Source organism: Anolis sagrei, chromosome 1 (assembly GCF_037176765.1).
Source record: "Anolis sagrei isolate rAnoSag1 chromosome 1, rAnoSag1.mat, whole genome shotgun sequence".
Lineage (NCBI taxonomy): Eukaryota > Metazoa > Chordata > Lepidosauria > Squamata > Dactyloidae > Anolis > Anolis sagrei.
Genome location: NC_090021.1, coordinates 287,649,151 through 287,670,512, shown reverse-complemented (window position 1 = coordinate 287,670,512; position 21,362 = coordinate 287,649,151). Strand labels below are relative to the sequence as shown.

At 38.3% G+C, this 21,362-nt stretch overlaps 2 protein-coding genes across 2 annotated transcripts in view; both read right to left on the bottom strand.

Annotated features, from left to right (window-relative positions):
- Positions 1 to 266: 266 nt before the first annotated feature.
- On the bottom strand, positions 267 to 9,585 carry LOC137096942 (spectrin beta chain, non-erythrocytic 5-like). Its single transcript, XM_067467606.1, has 5 exons — positions 9,463 to 9,585; positions 7,817 to 7,984; positions 5,955 to 6,074; positions 4,812 to 4,969; positions 267 to 531 (listed from the first exon to the last, which is right to left on the bottom strand). Exons 1-5 carry the CDS (start codon positions 9,583 to 9,585, stop codon positions 267 to 269), a joined length of 834 nt encoding a protein of 277 aa, XP_067323707.1.
- A 5,608-nt stretch (positions 9,586 to 15,193) lies between these two features.
- Positions 15,194 to 21,362, bottom strand: part of EHD4 (EH domain containing 4) — a 30,568-nt gene continuing 24,399 nt past the window's right edge. The window contains exons 5-6 of the mRNA XM_060760852.2: positions 21,180 to 21,344; positions 15,194 to 19,741 (exon numbers count right to left, since the gene is read on the bottom strand). Coding sequence (XP_060616835.1) covers positions 19,205 to 19,741; positions 21,180 to 21,344 — 702 coding nt within the window. The 3' untranslated portion in view covers positions 15,194 to 19,204. The remainder of the gene's footprint in view (positions 19,742 to 21,179; positions 21,345 to 21,362) is intronic.

The window sequence follows — 21,362 nt, the reverse complement described above, 5'->3', positions numbered from 1 at the left end:
GCATGAGAAACACTAGCTACCAGTGGCTATGGCACATTAAAATGAAGGAGAGAAATCTAAGGAAATCCCCCAGATACTAGAACACAGCCCTAAAAAACTGTGGAAGAGCTTTCATTTAAGCCCCCTCTTAGTAAGCCTGTATATTACACCCTCATAGTTTTCTTCTTTGGGTAGAAAGTAAAAACCTAGATTGCTTTTCATTCCTCCTTTGAAAAACAATACATATTATCCCTTGCCTGTGTATATTTAAATTGTTCTTCTTTTACTTAGGGAAAGAAATTACTGAACAGCAGTTTACTGACCTTAGCAAGTCTTTTCTGGGCAGTCTGGCCCTGCTTCATTCTGGAAAAATAATGGTAGTAGAATGACACATATGTCATGATCGATCTTTCATCTGGAAATGGTACTGCCACATCCTCCGCATCCAACAGTTTCATGATTCCCAGCTGCTTTTCAGCCACAGTGAAGGCATTATTTAGGTTCCTAATGGGCTGATCATGCCTCAGAGAGCTGTACTGGATGAGGTCAGGCCTGGAGAGACAGGAAAAAGGAAAAACACATCTGAGAGAATGCAATAAAGTGTATATAAACCATTATGGTCCGGCCTCTTCAATCAGCATAGCCTAAAGGTGATACTTTACCATTCACCATAATTTCTTTAATATATTTCATACCAAAAAGACTTCTAGGATAATAGATCTATATCAAACAAACAAACAAACAAACATGGCAGTCCCTTCCTGCAGACATAAAAAATAGGGCTCAATGTATGAGATTAAAGGAACATGATAGAAGGTAATAATGAGCAAACTTAATCACTTATTTTTCAGCGTTACAAGGTAATTCATGCAATGACTTGAAAGACTGGAAGCCATTTAAGTCAGAGCCAAACACAGTGCATATCTCATCAGAAGGAATGGAATATCCCTATTTCTTCTTCTGCCATATCTAGTGACTGGAGTTACAACTCAGGAAGTGATACTAGTACACACCTGCCCAAGTAAACCTGTGAATGATTTTTTTCAAACAAGTGGCAAGTATAACATAGCTCTCAAAGTAACTTAATCTACTGCATCATTATTCTTGTTTTTATGCCAACCTGATCACAAATGTTTAATGGCAAACCTGATTTATAGGTGATTCACTATGGTTTTCTTCTACAGCAGATGGTTCTTGATCTCAATATGTTTCAGTGAGGTTCACATTTTATTCAGGAATCTTAGAAACAGTTATAATGCACAGATCGTCATTAGCTTGATATATCTGATACATAGATATCACACAGACCATATGGCTAGCTATACTTCTGTGTGTGGAGCACGAGTTTCAAAATGAGAATTCCCAGAAAGTCTTAGAATGGTAATTTCCAAGGTTTGGAGGCAGGAAGAAGGAAACCAAAGTAGTAGTATATCTGTTGTACACATGTGCCATAAAGCAGTTTTTCCCATGGCTAATCAACACTATACATCTATGAAGTGCAACTCAGGAAATCTGATGGTTAGGATATCCATTCTGCTATAAAGAAGCAAATATACAAAGGGACCCTCTAGTGGTTTAACATGGAACTAATTTTTCAATTAAAACAATAGTTCTTAACGGGGGGGGGGGAGCTTAAAGGGTGTGTGTGTCTGTGAACTGGAATTAAGAAAACACCTATTGTCTTTGTTTTCTCTGACTAACTGAAATATAATATATATTATACATATGAATGTATGCAATAAATTACAGTAACATGTCTTCCTTTCTTAGGCGATCCCTTGTTATCCGAGTATGATGGCCTTCCAAGTGTAGGGTCTTGGTAGTGGATACGTAGGTGACTGTGGAGTCCTATTTTTGAGCTGCATGTTCTTCCACAATGAGGGCATTGGTATCCGGGTGGAAGGCGGTCCTGCTCAAGGTTGGCTTGAAGCACTATCCTCTTGGCATATTTCTCCCTTTCACACTCCATTCGTGCCTCTTCGAATTCCATTGCACATGAGAGAAGCCTCCTACAGGATAGTAAAACATCCGGACATCCCCTGGGCAAGTTCCTTGCAGACGGCCAATTCTTTCACACCAGGAGCAACTTGCAGTTTCTCACATTGCTCCTGGCATGAAAAAAAAGCTCTGCTAGGCACAGCTGACCTCCAGTTAGAGCGCTCAAGGACAAGGGCTTCACAGTTCTTGGTGTCTATGCCACAGTTTTTAAGGTTGGCTTTAAGCCCATCTTTAAATCTTTTTCTGTCCACCAACATTCGGTTTTCCATTCTTGAGTTGAGAGTATAGTAACTGCTTTGGGAGATGGTGATCAAGCATTTGGGCAACATGGCCAGTCCAATGGAGTTGATGCATAGGAGCATCACTTCAATGCTGGTGGTCTTTGCTTCTTCCAGCATGCTGACATTTGTCTGCCTGTCTTCTCAAGAGATTTGCAGAACGTTCTAGGAGTTGAGTGTGACATCTGTAGTCAGTCCACATTTCACAGGCATATAGCAATGTTGGGTGGACAATATCTTTATAAACAAGCATCTTGGTATCCCTATGGATGTCCATATCCTCAAACGCTCTCTGCTTCATTTCGAAAAATGCTGCACTCACAGAGCTCAAGCAGTGTTGTATTTCAGTGTCAATGTTGACTTTTGTGGAGAGGTGTCTGCCAAGGTAGCGGAAATGCTCAACATTTTCTAATCTTACACCATTAAACTGTATTTCCAGCATTGCAGAGGGATTGACTGGTGCCTGCTGGAAGTTCATTTTGGATTTCTCAATGTTCAATGAGAGGCCAAGCTTCTTGTATTTATTTATTTTATTTATTTACAGTATTTATATTCCGTTCTCATCCCGCAGGGGACTATACTTCTGCAAGGGTGTTAAAGTGGCTTGTTGGTCTTCTTCTGAATTTGCATAGACTATGTTGTCATCGGCATATTGGAGTTCTATAACATGTTGTTGGGACCTTGATTTTGGACTTTCAATCTGCTGAGGTTACATAGCTTGCCATCTGTCCAATAGATTATTTTCACTCCGATGGGAAGCTTCTCATCAACAAGATGAGTATCATAGCAATGAAGATGAAAAATAAGGTGGGGGCAATAACACATCCCTGTTTGACACATGACAATAATATGCATTTCATATCACATCACAGTTTTGCATATCTATACTCATCCATATTTTGAAACTACAGTACTTCTGGGACCTGATGCTAGATGACAACTAATCAGTCCTCTTGTGTACAAACTATTGTGCTACAGATGTTGAACTGTATTATCAGGTACTGAAATTATGGGAAAACTGTAAAATATAATTTAGATTAATTCTGAAATTTAAATTAAAGACATGCCAGTATTGAGTGTCATAAAACTATTTGCTGTTACATTCTGAGCAGGGGTCCATGGTTTTCACCTGACTGTCAAAAGGTCTGTGGAACAATAAAGTTTTTTTTTTTTAAAAAAACCTGAATTAAAGTAACATGATGTAGCAACTTATATCAAATAAAATATTTGATGTTGGCCAATGACCAGAGTCTATATCAATTCACTATTGCCTAATTATTCTTATTTTTATTTAAAAATACAGAAGCAACAATCTATTTTTTAGATGCATTATTGCCTAGGAAATACAATCACCTGGGATTTTACTATCCCATCTAGTAAGGAAAGAAGGAGAAAGGACTAATGTTTGCATAATGTGTTGCTTAGGCCTGGGTAACAACGGAAAAATTTGTTTCTAAAATCGATTCGTTTTTTGGGGGTTTTTGCGTTTCGTTATTTAAAATAATTACGAAATTTTCCTTTTAAAAAGTTAGATATTTACAAAATTTCGTAAATGTGAAAAAAATTACAAAACATTAACGAATTGATTTCCGAAACAATAACGAATCGATTCGTTAATGGCGGACGCGACCGCGAAATACGCTAAAAAACCTCCAAAAACTTCTGAAGCTTCCCTCTCCCTCTGTTGTTGACTGTTGGTGTGATATTATAATTTTTTTTCACTAATTAAACAAAAAACAACCATAAAACTTGCCCCAGACATACGGAAATAATAACGAAACGACCTCAAAACAATAACGAAACAAATACAATAACGAAATACAAAGCATTTACAAAACTATTTAAAAATTCGTTTTTTTAAAAAATTGCTCCAGAATGGTTCGTTATCGCTTTGTAATTTAAAAAAATAACGAATTATTAACGAATTACGAATTAACGAAACGAAACCGCCCAGCCCTAGTGTTGCTCAGTTGCAGAGACAGCCCAGCAGCATCCCATTCGTGCAGCTCTAGACCACAGCACTCAGCATGATAGAGTAATAAGCCTATAGCACTGGATTGCTGAAATTGATTGCTGAAATTGAGAGCTCCATTTATGCTTGGAGTTCACCTGCTGAAACTGGGCAGTTTTGAGTAGTCCTTTTTTGTTTCTTCTTAAACCAGTTTTGGTGACTGTAGTATATTAGGAAAGATTTCTAATGTTTAACATTTTGCCTGAAAATGTATTCAATGTGTTAAACGCTATCAGATTTTATTGCAAGAATGAAAGAAGTGTATTTCTGAAATACACCTTGCAACCTCTGAGGATGCTTGCCATAGATGCAGGCAAAACGTCAGGACAGAATGCCTCTAGAACATGGCCATATAGCCCGAAGAAATTTATAACAACCCAGTGATTCCAGCCATGAAAGCCTTTGACAATACATTGCCACAATTTCTGATAGAAGAGTTTCTCAATTATCCTTTACTGCCCTTTTATGATCTTCCATATACTACCCAGCTGACCAAAACACTGAAAGGTTTGAGGTGCCCTTGTTTGGTGTTTGCCCTTATTTACCTGTGAGCATGAATGAGTGCATTGAAAGCAAGCCCATCATTCCAGCTTCGGGAAAAGTCTTTCACATTGACATTGGAGTAGCTAGCAGTCTTACATTGACACCAAACCAGTAGGGCATCATTGGCAGAAAGGACTTCAGCTCTAGAACCAAATTCCTCCTAAAAAGAAAAAAAAGTTGAGACAGATTGGGAAGTCAAAGACTGGTAATATATAGCTGAATCTATATAAACAAAAACATAATGTTGGTTTGTGGAATTAACATAGCTGAAAAACTACTGGATGAATTGACACAAAATTTGGACACTACACCCTTAACAGACCAATGAGTGACCATCACTCATAACCACCCTCCCCCCCCCCCAAAAAAAAAGCAGCGGAAAGGGCTTAAAAACCAAAAAAGCTAAATGATTTTTTTATCGTGTCAGGAGCGACTTGAGAAACTGCAAGTCGCTTCTGGTATGAGAGAATTGGCGGTCTGCAAGGACGTTGCCCATGGGACACTCAAATGATTTTGATGTTTTTATCATCCTTGTGGGAGGCTTCTCTCATGTCCCCGCATGAGGAGCTGGAGCTGATAGAGGGAGCTCATCCGCCTCTCCCCGGATTCGAACCTGGGACCTGTTGGTCTTCAGTCCTGCCGGCACAGGGGTTTAACCCACTGCGCCACCGGGGGCTCCTTAGCTAAATGATGATACATTGCATATTTCTAATTTCCTCTTCCTGTACTACAACTCCCAGCAGTCCTCCAGATAGATATGATAGATAGATTGAATAGAGGTAGATAGATTGATCAGGAGGACTGCTGGGAGAAAAAGGGAAAAAAAAGGAAAGATAAAGGAAGGGGATGGAAGGAAAGAGGTAGAAAAGAAAGGAAGAAGAGAGGGGGGGAAAGGGGAAGGAAGGAAGGAAGGAAGGAAGGAAGGAAGGAAGGAAGGAAGGAAGGAAGGGAGGGAGGGAGGAGGGAGGGAAAGAAAGGAGGGAAAGGGGAAGGGAAGGTTGGCTACAGCAACGTCTGGCGGGTACAGCTAGTTACAGCATAAATTAGTTGTCAATCTTTAAAAAAGAAACACAGGACTAAATCTACTTCCTGAAATGCATCTGCTTAAACTTCAGAAGAACAAAAGGATAAAAGTACACAATTACCTTATCGAGCCTGATGAACTGAATTTGAAATCTGAGGATAATTATCCATATCAATCCCAGGATGAGGATACGGTCCCCATCTACAATGTTCTCAGGGCCAATGAACTTCACATGTATCTGCTGAAAATACAAAGGATATCTTTCAGAGATTACTTTCATGTCACCTTCAGAAGAAGGCAAAAGCAAACTTCCTTTGAACAAATCTAGCCAAGAAGATCCCATGACAAGTTTCCCTTAGGTCATCATAAGTTTGAAATGACTCTAAGGCATGTTACAACAACAGGGTGAATTATGTCATGAATAATAGTGGCATTTTACAGTATTGACAGATGTCATTCTCAGGCTTCTGAAATCTTTATAGCAGGGATGAAAATCAGGTGGATCTTCAAACGTTGATGGACTGTAACTCCAACCTCTTCTTACGATTGCCTGTGCTGGCTAGTGGTGCCATGAATCGCCATCAAATAATTTACGAAGATCTTATGATTTTCATCCCTGCCCTAAAGCAAGAGTAGGAAAATACTGAATTGCACGCTGGCTTCCTGATACTGCTACATTACAATGGCAATATGAAGCCAAACTGAATGAGCTTCAGTCCTTCCTGCTTTCAATTTAGAGCAGTTTAGAACAGAGCTAGAGAAATTTGATCTACAATTCCCTGCTGAAAAGGGCTGGTGGAATTTGTAGGTCAGGATGTTTGGACAGAATGCCCCATGCCTGCTCCATGGAGTGGTGTGTATGAAGGAAGTGACCTTTGCAAATCATCAGATCTCATAAAAAACATGGTAACAAAAGTTACAAGAGATTTTCAGTTTTTCTAGCTCTTCTCCATTTCCATGTAAAATGTTATTGAAGATTGTTTTATTGGGAGGGGTGTGTGGTGAACATTATTGGTTTCCTCCTATCCAACCCTGTCCCTATATATATGGTTGATTGAGGGTTGATGTTGGCTGGGGGAGTCTCCTTTGCATCCCACTAAAGACAATAGTGCACTGTGTGAGGATATAAAAGAGGATTTTCAGTAACAGTTGTGAAATGTGACTGGTACTAACTCAAACTTCATTTAGACACCAATTTTTTTATTATTATTTTTTGTCATGTCAAGAGACCTGAGAAACTGCAAGTCACTTCTGGTGTGAGAGAATTGGCCGTCTGCAAGAACGTTGCCCAGGGGACGCCCGGATGATTTGATGTTTTATCATCCTTGTAGACACCAATTAAAAAAAACATGATTGTTTATTGAAGTCTTAGGGCCTAACTTCAAGATGCTTTGGAGCAGGGACAGTCCTCCCTCCATCCCAGACTGCCACTGCCCTGGCCTCAGAAGGAGAGAAGAAGAGGTAGGGACAGCTCCATCATGCCAAGGCACAGAAATAGATTAAAGGCCCTCCTTCCACCCTGCCAATGCCCTGGCTTCAGAGGGAGAGAAAGAGACAGTATCTGAATTCCCCTCCCATATTTCTATCCCCATTTCCCCTTACATCATATCTTAATTATATTGTAAGCCCAAGGAAAGCAAACTGTTTTGTTGTTCTTTTACTTGGAAAGAGCTATGTACAGTGATGGAGCTATACAAACACATAAATAAATATTTTATACAAGGTTTTATATATTGTTTTAATTAGTTAATGCCTGCAATATGTTTTTACCTGTTTAAATAATTAATATTGTTTAAAATAGACTAAACTTGTTTATATTGATGTTAATGGTGCACTGCCCTGAGATCTTATGATACATCACAGGATATTAATATTTTAATAAAGAAACTAAATAAATATATAACAAACTCAGTCTTGACATACCCACACAGTTCTGGAACTGTATATCATGCCACCTCAACCCAACCCAAATATATGTTCTACCTTGGATTTGAGGAACTGGATGGCTTTGCTGTTGTTCTCCAGAAAATGAACTCTCATCTTGCCCTTGCTTGGCCTGGGTAGTTGCTCAGCAGACAATAGTTCTAGCAGCTTTAAGAGAGGAATGCCATCCTCCAGATCAGTGTAGAGATCTTCAATACTAAGGTTCACCTGCAAAATTAAGCATTCAAAACTAAAAACAAAAAGCTATAGTTACTGAAACTAACAGATGTCATACTTGGGACAACTAATATCATGGTCCAAATTTGGCATTTGGAAATTTAAAACAGCCTAGTCTATTGCCCTCCTGCTGCTGATAGGAGTTATAATCCAACACATATGGAGGGTCCCAGGTAGGGGAAGATTAAATTAAAAGTATTGTTGAAGGCTTTCATGGCCGGAATCATTGGGTTGTTGTAGGTTTTTTCGGGCTGTATGGCCATGTTCTAGAGGCATTCTCTCCTGATGTTTCGCCTGCATCTATGGCAAGCATCCTCAGAAGTAGTAGCATCCACTACCTCTGAGGGTGATTGCCATAGATGCAGGCGAAATGTCAGGAGAGAATGCTTCTAGAACATGGCCATACAGCCCGAAAAAACCTACAACAACCCATTAAATTAAAACTTAACATGGCAAGTCAAATCAATAATGGATTATAATAGATATTAAATAGCATTGAAATAAACACATCAAAGAAGTGAGGATTGAGTGATAAATGAAACGTCAAGACTTCATAGCTAAACAGTGAAAAGAATCCATTGAAACATAGTCTTTGAGAGAAATTCTGTTTGTGTGGCAGTGATCCAACTGTCAGACGAAACTCTACTTACCAAATTTCAAAATGCATATATTGCATAAAATCACACTAATGCAAAAAGAACACAAATGCATCACTACTGCTTTGTCCAGCCAGTGTTTGTTTCACAGCAACACTTAACTGAAGCAACTTTAGAGGTGTTGGAAATTAAAAATGAAATATAATAATAATAATAATAATAATAATAATCTTTATTTATACCCCTTCACCATCTCCCCCAATGGGGACTCAGGGTGGCTTACATGAGGCCAAGCCCAAACAGCAAATTACAATAGAATAAAAATCAAAACACAAGCAACAACACAGTAAAATACCTAAAACATATGAATACAATAAGCAATAAGCAATACACGAATACAATATCCACAATCACAATTACAATGAGCGGGCTTCATGTACAAGATAAAATGCTAAAACTCAGGGTGAGAGAAAAGAGGAGCAGATTTGTGAGAGAGAGCTCATAAAGAAACAGGGTTGTAAAAACAGGCCTTCATACAAGGGGGAAGTATACTCCAGGGACATTATTTTTGTTGTGACGCTTCAAAATTAACAAAATTGACCAGATTTCTGAAATTGCAGCGAACTTGCAATAGAGAGGTTGACTCCACTGAGGAAGAGTTAAAAACTTAAATTTAAACTGAATATATTTGAAGTAGGAAGGCGTTGCCTCTGTGTGTTTATTTTTAAGAGCCTTTTATGTTGAACACTGGAATTGGTGGATATGAAAAATGCACACAAAATGCAAATAGGTTTATTTTGCATTAAAAAGATACATGGAATGGGAATTGAGGCAGGAAAAAAGAGGAATACTTACAGCATGTTTGTAGAAAACATTATTGATCCATTTGGTGAACGTTTTCTTCTGCATAGCCATACGTTGCTCTTGCAGTTTTTTGAACTGGCCTTCCACGTATTCTTCTTCCATTGTAACCTTAAAAGAGGTCCCTTCAGACATGTCACCCTCAAAAGTAACAACACACCACCTATCCCAATATGTTTTCAGTTCTCCTGTGCTCCTGAAATCAAGAAAGATCAGCCAGAAACATTCAAGGAAAAAGAGGAATCTGACAGTTCCAAAATGTGTTGGTGTTGAATTCAGGTTTGGATAAAGTATTCATATGAGGCATGCAAGAACATTTAATAGCAGTAACAAATTTCACTTCTTTTGTAAAAAAGAGAAAACAGTAATTTTTAAAACAATGTGATTGAGAAGTTCTTACACAACTTTTGCTTTTCTTCTGTTATGTGTTTCACTATCACTTTATATATGACTAGAGCCCCCGATGGCACAGTGGGTTAAAGTGCTGAGCTGTTGAGCTTGTTGACCTGCATGAGCTTCTGATGTCAGCCCCAGCTTCTGCCAACCTAGCAGTTCAAAAACAAGCAAATGTGAGTAGATCAATAGGGCGAGAATGGCGCTGCATGCAGTCATGCCGGCCACATGACCTTGGAGGTGTCTACGGACAAGGCCGGCTCTTCAGCTTAGAAAAGAAGATGAGCATCACACCCCAGAGTCAGACACGACTGGACTTCACGTCAGGGGAAAACCTTTACCTTTACCCTTATATATGACTACTTCTTAGCCTGCCCAAAAATGTGACATTCACCATCATTTGCATGATATTTGCCTTTCCCCTTCTAATTTGGCGACACAGTAAGTTGGCTAATTTCTGAGTGATCTTCTTGTACTTCCCAGTGTTTCAAATTCTTATTATGGCCATATATCCTTGCATATTAGCTGACCTCACAGATATGTTGAGAATAGGCTTTGAAAACATCCATTAATTCTAGGAAGAAGGGGAAGCGCCAGCACCCCCTCAGTGAGTCAGCTGCTCCTGAACATTGGCACCACCACCATTTTCCCACCCAGGTGTTCAAAAAGGACAGAAGGTCTGCTGTGGATGAGAGAGTAGATCGGTTTGATGCTTCCTTTAGATTCTCCCAGGATGGACCAATTTCTTGCAACTCTACTCAGATAAAGGGATGATCCCCTTTTTGATGACACACTGACCTGTTGATAAGTCAATCCAGTTCTACTGGCTGCTTTTTGACTAAAATTCTAGGATTATACACAAGTACATACAGTAACTATTGGATATTCTAAAATATTATATTGGCTGCTATATCTGGTTGCTGGACTATCTTTTCATTTGCTTCATGGCAGGGGGTTGGACTGGATGGTCCATGAGGTATCTTCCAACTCAATGATTCTATGATTCTATGATGTAACTCTACTCAATATGTGGTTTTCTAAAGTTTCGCTTCTTTTTCTATACACATGTATAGAAATAGTGAACCAAACAGTTCACTAAAAGCAGCCACAATCTCCATTCAGCTATTTCTTTTATTATTGACTGGTTTTCTTCCACATTCAGTGCCATACAATAATATGCCAAATCCAGTACTTTCCAGATAATCCTGTTTCTCGATGGTAAGAAATTTCTCATGGAAGGGTAGTATTCAGTATTAAAATGTATGTCTTAGATGCAATAATAATGAGAATCACAGAGTTGGAAGAGACCTCATGGGCCATCCAGTCCAACCCCCTGCCCAGAAGCAGGAAAATCACATTCAAAGCACCCCCAACAGATGGCCATCCAGTCTCTGTTTAAAAGCCTCCAAAGAAGGAGCCCCCACAACACTCTGGGGCAGAGAGTTCCACTGCTGAACAGCTCTCACAGTTAGGAAGTTCTTCCTTATGTTAAGGTAGAATCTCCTTTTCTGTAGTTTGAAGCAATTGTTCCACATCCTAGTCTCTAGGGCAGCAGAAAACAAACTTGCTCCCTCTTCCCTATGACCTCCTCTCACATATTATACAATCACCACTACACTGCTATTTGTCCCTATTATGTATTTATTATAATAATTTATACCTTGCCTTTCTGATAAAAAGTATCCAATGTAGTTAATGATACACTGCCTTTTTCATAGTCCAAGTGAAAAATAAAATCTTGATTAAAACCACAACACAAAAACTCTGCAGTAAAAGATTTAGACAGCAAGTACGCAAGCAGTTAAGCTCTCTTCTTTGATGTCCTAGGCCCTTACTGGTAGAGAGACCAGCCTAGTCTTCCATGATTAGTAGCAGCCAAGAGAAGCAGGCAAAGGCATTTTACAAAACGGTAACCAAGAAAATCTGAACTTACCAACTCTTGTAAAAATGTCCTTTGAATGGAAAAGGCAACAATCCAGAGCAGTGAAAATAATTTTGATCCAGAGATATGGACTTATTCTTATGCTCAAAGTGAACTTTGAATGCTGCAGTAGCAAGAAAGTATTTATAATCGATGTAACAACTCCACACCTAACAGGAAGGAAAAAGTTCATAAGAATATTGGGGCTAAAGGTTCTTTGTAGCATGACATATCTGTTCAAAAGCTGATACAACATACTATAATAGGAAATCAGTTTCCTATGCTGGCAGGTACCATTATAAAGAAGATATATACCTCTCACTCATATGGGAGTTTCCAAACACCATAAAACTCATAGTACAAAGTTATACATGAAAATATCATTCCAATAGTATACATTTTAATAGTTTTTTAAAAAATAATAATGCCAAAAGCTGAACCATTTTATAGAATTTAGATTTTTGCTATAGCTACCAATGTCTATTCCAACAAAAAGACTGGCATAAACAATTAGTTGCCACAGCTATTCAATACAACTGTTTATTTCCTTTCTGGAAGCTTGCTGCATACCAGTAGCCAATGGCTTGAGTAGTACTACCATCCCACAGACTATTGCCTTGAATAGGAATGGTCTAAAATTAATCAGATGACTAGGACTGGGGGCATGTCTACAAAGACCATATTATACAGTTTTGGAAAAAAGTAGTTTTGCTGTGCAGATTACACAGCAAATCCCAGAACCAGTTTAAGGCCCAGTTGTTGATTACACAAACTGATGCACATTAAGAGTTTTCTTTCATGAGCTTTTGTGGGAGGTTGTTGTCTGGCTGCCAGTTTGAAGTTAGATTCAAACTGCATTAGATTGTCAGAGTAGATGGGTGCTTAGAGAAGCAGTTAGACAAGAACCTAGATAAGGGGTCCCCAAACCTTTTAAACAGAGGATCAGGTCACAGTTCTTCAAACTGTCAGAGGGCCGGATTATAATTTGTAAATAACATGAATGAATTTCTATGGACGCTGCACATATCTTATTTGTAGTGCAAAAAAACACTTTAAAACAATACAATAATTAAAATGAAGAACAAATATAACAAATATAAACTTATTAGTATTTCAATGGGAAGTGTGGGTCTGCTTTTAGCTGATGAGATAGGATTGTTGTTATGTGCTTTCAAGTCATTTCAGACTTAGGTTAACCCTGAGCAAGGGCCGAGTAAATGACCTTGGAGGGCCATACCCGGCCCCTGGGCCTTAGTTTGAGGACCCCTGACCTAGAGGAATAAGATATATCATTTAAGATTATTCATGCCATTATATTTCCCATTCCTATGTATGTGAAAACTGGACAGTGAATAGAAAGTAAATCAATCAATTTGAGATGTGATCCTGGGAAAGAATTCTGAGGTTACCATGGACTGCTAAAGTGAGCGAATCTGTTTATTTATCATTATGCACCCTTTGTAGAACCAGTTTTTTGGTCTGGCACTAAGTTGCCTCAGTGTTCTTTGCCAATCGTGTAATTTCAGAAAGATAGATTTAACAAGTGATTCAAACCCAATGATTGCCTCCTCACAATCTAAGCTTTTGGTTATCATAGCTTCCATGTACATCACTTCATAAGAGCTTAATATATCTAGGCACATCTTCTTCGTCCTTTCATTCCACTTCAGTCTAGTGTCTTGTGGGTATGTTTGTTAGAGTGAGAAAGTATTACTTTGCTCCAAGTCCAGAGTGAGGAGAAAGGGGAGATGATCGCTAAGTAAATAGTTATCTACAACAAATGCATCAATGCTGCTTGCTATGGAGGGTGAGATCAAAAAATAGTCACTAGAGCCTCTCAAAGAGACAAAGGTATATTAATCAGAGTTGGGAAATAAGCCCGTTTAACCAAAACAGGTTGAGCTGCGTGGCCATTTTGATCAAGCATTTCCCGGCTTGGTTACATACTTGGCCTTTAGAGTGTCAGGCTTCTGGAATCAGTAAAAAGTAGAAGGGATCTTCATCCAGGCCCTCGTCTCTCATCAGGTTCACCAGACTAGACCCTATCCTAGCATTGAAGTTGCCCGCTATAATAAAATCACAAGAGGGATTCTCGGACTTTAAATCTAGTATGTAGGATGTTAATTTATCCTAGTGAGTGGCTGTTTCATTTTTCCCCAAGCTGCTTGGGATATAGGTGTTAACAAATACTATTTTTCTGGTTGCAAAAGTTAACATGGACTGCTAAAAAGACAGACAAGTGGCTCCGAAAGCAAAGTTAATCTGACACCCCCCAAGAAATCAAGATTATTATACCTTATTATACCTCAGGGCAACATCAGTTAGTACTCTACTTCCTCTAAGCTACACTTTCAACTTTGTTCAAATTTGGAGAAATGACAGCTTACATTTCATGGTGTAATATCAGTGATCTTTTGTACCCTGCACTATAATAGATCTGTTTATAGACCCATTATAAGCCTGACAGTCATGACTCACTCTTTACAGGAAAATAATCAATACTCAACTTAGGATAAATTTCATGAAATGTTAGTTTGCAACAATTTCTACTATACATGGATTATAATGGGTTGTTGAATAGATTTGAATCTGAAACAAATACCCTGTTGTTTCTCGCTTTCTGTTAAAATGGACACAATTTTTCATTGCTTTCACAAAGGAGATGAGAGGATGACCAACCATATTGGCAGACACAGTTGGTAAGAGAAATCACAAAATTGAAATGGGCTCCAAAGAGCATTGAGGAAATTCAGCTAAGCATTGCCAGTAGGTAGCTGTCTAGCCTCCTTTGAAGACGTACAGCGAAAGAGATTCAATCACCTTTCTAGGCAATTGAGCCAATTGTGAAATCGTTTTACTCTCAAGAAGCTCCTTATAATCTTCAGTCAAAATCTACCATCATGAAATGCAAAACTATTAGACCTGGTCTTCTGGGGCAGCAAATAATACATCTGAACCTTCCTCTCTGTGATAGCACTTTGTTTTTAAAGACTGCAATCATGTAATCCTGTTATCCTCTTTTCCACCAGGCCGAACAAACCCAGATCCTTCAACCATTCCTTATACATCCCATTGTTCTTGATGCCCTTTTCTGAACTTATTCAAACTTATCAATGTCTTAAAATGGGACATCCAGAACTGAATACAGCACTTCCGATGAGGCCTAACGCAGAATCTAGAGGGACTATTACTTTTTTTGTCTTCAAAACACCAATCATGATGTCAGATAAAATATCTGCTTTCTTTGGGGCAAGATCACACTGTTGGCTGTTATACTGCTTCACAATAATTCCAAGTCCTTTTCATATGTACTGCACCAAGCCAGGCATCCTTATCCTTTGAGTGTGCAGTATTCCTATCTGTTGCAGTATTCCTTTTGCAACACCAGGTGGCAGCCCCTTACAGGAATGAATAAAAATACACCAGTCATAAGTATTTGTTTTAATTTTATTGAGCATCATTTTTCTAACACCATTACAAAAAATCAATAGCAGATTAAGAAGCATATACAAAAATATATTACAGTTTCTGTTATATTTTGTGCATATAATCAAAGTGCAATATGAAGAAATTTAAACCTTTGGGGAAAACATGTGCACCAAAAGTTTGTTATTTTGAGCTTTAAAGAAAAAAATATGTATAAAATATTATCTATAGTTTATGACTAAAATATTTAACATTGATACAAGGACTTTTTCAAAAGCCGATTTTACTTCTAAAGATGTTAACACTAATTGAATAGAAACACTTTGATTAAATAAGGAACTTCACATTTTAAAAACACGTATATCTATTAACCTTCATTATCCTGATAAACTTCAAGAATGCCTTGGGCTACAACTCCGATACCACTATCAGGAGATGGAGTGGCACCATGTTTTGGAAGGCTGCATTAAAATAAAAACTGGAATTCTGTCCATGCCATGGGGCTTTCCTATTTCCTTTGTATGTACAGTTTTTTTAATACAATTTGGAAAACTGGCCATGCAGCTCAGGAAATCATAGCTATATGGAAGTTCATGGAACTGGAGAAGGCAAGAATGGGCAAGTTTTTTTGGTTTCTATGATTAATTTTCTGCCTTAGGTCCTTATTGTTTTGGCAACAAAATACCACAGATCTTTCAGAGGTCCATTTCTCGTCTTTGAAAATTGATTTTTAAAATGTTAGACATTGCAAGGAATACTACAAACTATCTAACAGATGAATTCTATTCTCGGAGGCTTCCAGAAAAGGCTAGTTACTTACTCTTTTTTCAAGAAGAGTCCAGGAAAATATAGGGAGCACATCAAAGGGGACAAGTTTGTGAGGACACATTTTACTAACACCTGAAGTAGGCAAAGGTGACATCTATTTGCATTGTGGTATTTTTCTTTAAAGATTCAGGTAAATTTGGCCAAGAATTTGAAGGCATCTGTAATGAAATCCCAAGTATCTAAATGCATTGCAAGGATGCAAACCCAATTTACATTGCCCTGGTAACCACACTTTGGATGTAATAGAGTTGCTCTCTACATGAAGAAGGGAGACCATGCTTCTAATGTGGATACAGCTTATATATCTCCCAAATAGGAGTTGTGCAGAGGAGACACTCAAGATGCTAAATGCATGGGGGGAAAGGAGCACAAATCACTCATGTAATCTTGCTCCAGACTAGTAATCTTGTTTCAAACCTGTAGCTGTTGAAATAACAAAACCATAGTAGAAAAAAGAGCTAGTACACTCCTTTGTGCACCTTAAAGACACCACTGTGCTGTTTTTAAAGCCATTACAACATTCAAACACTGAAGTTGTTGAACAAGGGTATTTTTAATTATAAAAAAAGGAAAGGAAAAGAAAGCAAAATAAATTTTGGTTATAAAACTTCAATAAATAATACAATAAAGAGGAAAGTCATTTCACAAAAAGAACTAAAGAAATATCAAAAGAAAACAGTTTGTTGGGAAAGTATTCCCCGCTGTGCAGGATAAAGGGAAGAAAGATGATCTCAACATGGCAATATGCAACCATATATACATGGCTCTCCTTGAGTGAGGATCAACTGAAATTGGATAAGCATGCTTTCATCTTCCTTTGCCATGGAAAAAATGACATAATCCAGAATTCAACATCCATGATGTCTATTTAAAGTCCTATGGTTTACCATTTCCTATTGGTATTGGGGGGCAAATTTCCAGTCCTCATAGACTGAAACAAACCAGAACTACTTGCAGAAGAATCTGAACTAAAGATAGGATTATCATGTGATCTACCATTCTTTCTAACTATTATTTGAGGGTGTGACCACGTCAACTCCTCCCTCCCAAGACCTCCACATTCTTTCCATTTGCTATTACTATCCTTGGGGAAAAAAGGATGACAAAAGGTTTGTTTTCCTAAGTAAAAGGGCATCTAAGCAGGTAACACAATCAGGGCTTGAGTTGCTAGTCAATTGATTTTTCTGACATCAAAAGATACACTAAGCAGATAGTCTCAGCTTCTCAGCTGCCATATGGTAAAGAAAGGGTTCCAAAATATAATGTATGGGAAAGCTGCTATAACGAAGATGCAAAAACAGCATTCTTGAAATAGATGACTGATCATTGGTTGAGCATATGCTTTCCATTGGCAAATCCCTAGAAATTCCACATTAAAAGATCTAGTGTGGAAGGTTGAAAAATATCCTATTTTGTGTGAAAAAGATTCCACTCTGCAGGGAATTATCTCTCTTTTTCATGACATTCCTAGACTTGAGACTACCCAAATGGTGGAAGGGATGCATTGATGGCAAGGAAATGCAAAGAAGCTCGCTATGTGCATTTTCAGGCTAAAGTCTACACCTTTGGTTGCACAAAGTACTATCAAGTAGAACAAATCATGCCAAGAAAACCCTGTGATAGAGTTGGCATCGGCCGGAAACAATTCAAAGGCACACAACAACAAAGTTTGAGTCAGCACATCTTTTACTGACACAAGATAGCCCCATTAAATTGTAGGTGTCTTTTGTAAAGTCATACTTCAGGATTAAACAGACGTTTTTATAAATAAACATTGCAGATAAAGAGAAGTTTCATTATTTTCAGTACAACATACTTTTTCAAAGCAACAAAAAAAATCCAAATTAACAACCGAAAACAAAATGAGGATTTCACAGTATTACAAGTTCAAATTAACTCCCACAATATTTGGTAATGGTCACTAACTTACATAGCTTTACAAGACAAGAGGACAGAAGATACTTTACCAATAGCTATGATGCAGGATCGAACTGTTGTGATCAGAGATAGTATAACTTCCACTCTCTGTAAGATTCCTGAAGACATTTATGTTGGCAACATTGGGCTGGATTAGACAGAACCATGGCCTGATTTAACAGGGTAATTCTGGTCAGTCATAGTTATAAAAAGTTAATGGGGTAACTTCTATAGTAACTATGAAACTCTGGTAAGATTTTGAAATTTAAATGTACATACTGTACAACTCATTATACCAATTCATTGGCTTTCTAAACCTAATTCTATGTTCATACAAAAGCACTTACACAAGAAGCAGGAATTGGGTAGGCATCCAGATAACAAACATGCCCAGGAACACTTGGGCATGTTTGTTATTGCCTGTGCTAGCTGGGGCTGCTGGGTGTTTCACTCCAACAATGTTTGGTGGGAAATACAGTCTGGAGGGTCATTGCTGATTGCTACATCTCAATTTGCAGACATTTGGTACAAGCTTTTAATTTTTGATTCCAAGAACAAAGCTGCATCAAATTGTACCCTTATAATCTATGAATTTCGGACCACAGCTATCATTAAGATAGTTCACATATCATTAATGAATGATGGTGGCTTTCAAAGTGATACATTTCAAGTTAAAGGGAATATATAGCATTAATAAAGAAATTAATGTACAAGAATTAATTTTTAAAGTTAAAACTATTTTACACAAACCCATCCTATTTCCATATTTTGATTGTAACTATGTCAGAAATGGCAAGTGTGATGTCCTTGTTTGAAACCAAAGTGAAACAAAAAATATTGTAGAAGGTTACTGAAAAGGCACTGTTAATATGCACATTTCAAAAGCAACCCCTTGCTACATTGCTGGTTGTTCTAATCGGAACATTAATGTAGCATCAAAACCCAGGGCCATGTTAAGCTTCAGAAGGCATTTACTTGTAGAAAGAGTAACAGCGCCCTATGTCACAGATTATACATGATACAGTGAATGCACTTGAAACATAATGAGAAGATTGCACTAATAGTCATGTATCCAATGCACATAGAATCAGTAAAACAGTCTCTAATCACTCATAGATTTCATGGTTTTTTCATAACACAACTGTGATTTTTATATTAATACCTTAAGTAGCCAAATATTCTTGTCAATAGCCTTATTTTCAAAGGGTATTAAAAAAAATTGTATATGGTTTTTAGGATAACAGAACACAGCAGTTAATGTTTTCACAATCATTGTGCCACACGAAAAGATTTTCTATGTGAAGGAGGAACCAGATGGACAGGCAAACTACTGGGCAGTTCATATCCCTCCAACTTTATTTTGATGAGATGTTTTGCTAAGGCAAATTCTTCTTCATCTAACATGCCATCATTGTCACAGTCAGCAAGCTTCCAGATTTTCCCCAGGACACTGTTTGGCAGTTTGGAGGTCAACATTTCCTTCTTTGCGTTGGCCCCAGAGACTCTGCCATTGACTGGTGAGAGAGTGTAAAAGATTTCATCGTATACAGGTTTATCTTTGGCGACCACCCACTCCTCCTCATCTGCTCCTTCCTTGGCACCCTCTCCATAGCCACGATCAAATGGCCCTGCTGTGGTGCCGTCAAATGCGCCACCTTGCACCTTCTGGTTTGGCATGCTTCGCTCTTCTTGGGTCACCAGGGTCATCAAGAAGGCAACTTTATTGGCCAGCATGTTATCCACAGCTTCAATCAGCTTTGGCTTCAGGGAATGGAATTTGGTGAAGTCATAGTTCTCTAGAAGTTCCTGGGAAATGATAGAAACACAGTAACCAGAACACTTGTCAACACACTGTGATGAAATTCTTGGGTTTTGCTGAGACTGACAAAGTTAGGTGAACCAAGCCTTAGAAAGAAATATTTTTAACAAAACGTACATTTTGATTGCATCAAGGAAAATGAACTTTCAAAAAGAAGTCAGGATGCTTGAACTTGGGAGCATAGAGCATTCACCACTAATACCCTCACCACTAATAAACCAACAGCCTTGAGTCTCTATACTGAGGGAAAGGCAGGACAAAAAAATAAAGTAAACCAGTCAACAAGCAGCAATCACGTTTCTGTGCTACTGTGGTTGAATTTATTTACCAGCACCAAACAGTAAGCACTCTCTTATGAAATGGCTGACAGGGGTATTTGTGCCCAATGAAGTTGTCATAAATTCATGTTTCCACAAACCTCTAGCATAATGAAATAATGTGATATTTAGAACCTATCCCAACACACAGTCCAAGATCAAAGCAGCAGTTCAAAATGTGGTGTGGAGGAAGAATTTATGGAGTCACTCTAGGGCTAAACTAAAACAGCTGGGGGGGGGGGGGGATAAACAGCTCTGACTGCTCGACCGTTAATTTCCTGGTGTGTGTGTTGCTTCTGCTTTTGCGTAAGAATGGCAATTTAAACAAGCAACTCATTTCCCTTTTGTCTTATCTGTTCTCAATTCTACAAGGGTGTTGGTAGAATAGAATAGAAACAGAAACAGAGAAATGTTTGTACCAATATTTTCACAACTTATAAAGGCTTTTAAATAGAAAGCATAATGCTAAGCCATGTAGATTTCCCCTTCAAGTTCACTCTGTTTCAAATCAAAATGCCTGACTTATATGTAGTTCTGTCAAGGCACCTCTATGACATGTGAGGCCTGTGGTTCAAGCAGAGGGTTGGCACAGTCTGAAATAGTGTGGTAAATTGGTAAATTTCTTTCCTTCACTGACCATGTACCACTCAGGACTGCTGTATGCATGTATGTGTGGTGTGTCTTTATGAGGAACCATATATTCCATGTTGGGCTACTTAGAAGAAAAGTGATATCCATGACTCCCATACCCACAGGAGATATATTTTGTTTCCACTGAATTTACAGTAGAAAAGGAAATAATGAATAATAGCGAACCCAAATGAATGGCTTCTGCCAGACGTCACTTGAGAGTCGCCCTGGAAGCTCTAGTACATTCCTAGAGTGGTATTCCTAGAAAGGTATCTCTTGGAATTTGCTAGGTCCTCCAGAGCGACAAGGTAGCTTTCAGCAGAAGCAAACCATAGAATCACATGGAAGACCTAGAAATTTCTCCGAGTAAACATATTTATTGGATGCAGGTAGGTGAAACCATAGGTATCAGTCCCAGGGGTGCGGGGGTCATCCTGTACCAAATAAATGGCAGTGTCTGACTTCTGAGCCACTGTACCTGCATCTTCTTAACTTCTGGGAAATCTCCTGGAGAGATTTGGTGCTCTTGTTGCAACTGACGATAAATTTCAGGTAGCTTGCTGATCAATTCCTTCTTCTTAGTGTCTTTTCCAAATACAGAGGGCATTTCCTTCTTTAGATGGCTAATGATATAAGCATGTACCTGAAAATAAAACAACAA

Excerpts from the sequence above, each read along its gene's own strand:
- LOC137096942 (XM_067467606.1), bottom strand. The coding sequence starts at position 9,585 with ATGTCTGAAGGGACCTCTTTTAAGGTTACAATGGAAGAAGAATACGTG. Across the intron at positions 7,985-9,462 it reads TCACCAAATGGATCAATAAT|GTGAACCTTAGTATTGAAGA; the intron begins GTTTTCTACAAA and ends TTAATTTTGCAG. Across the intron at positions 6,075-7,816 it reads TCCAGTTCCTCAAATCCAAG|CAGATACATGTGAAGTTCAT; the intron begins GTAGAACATATA and ends TTGTATTTTCAG.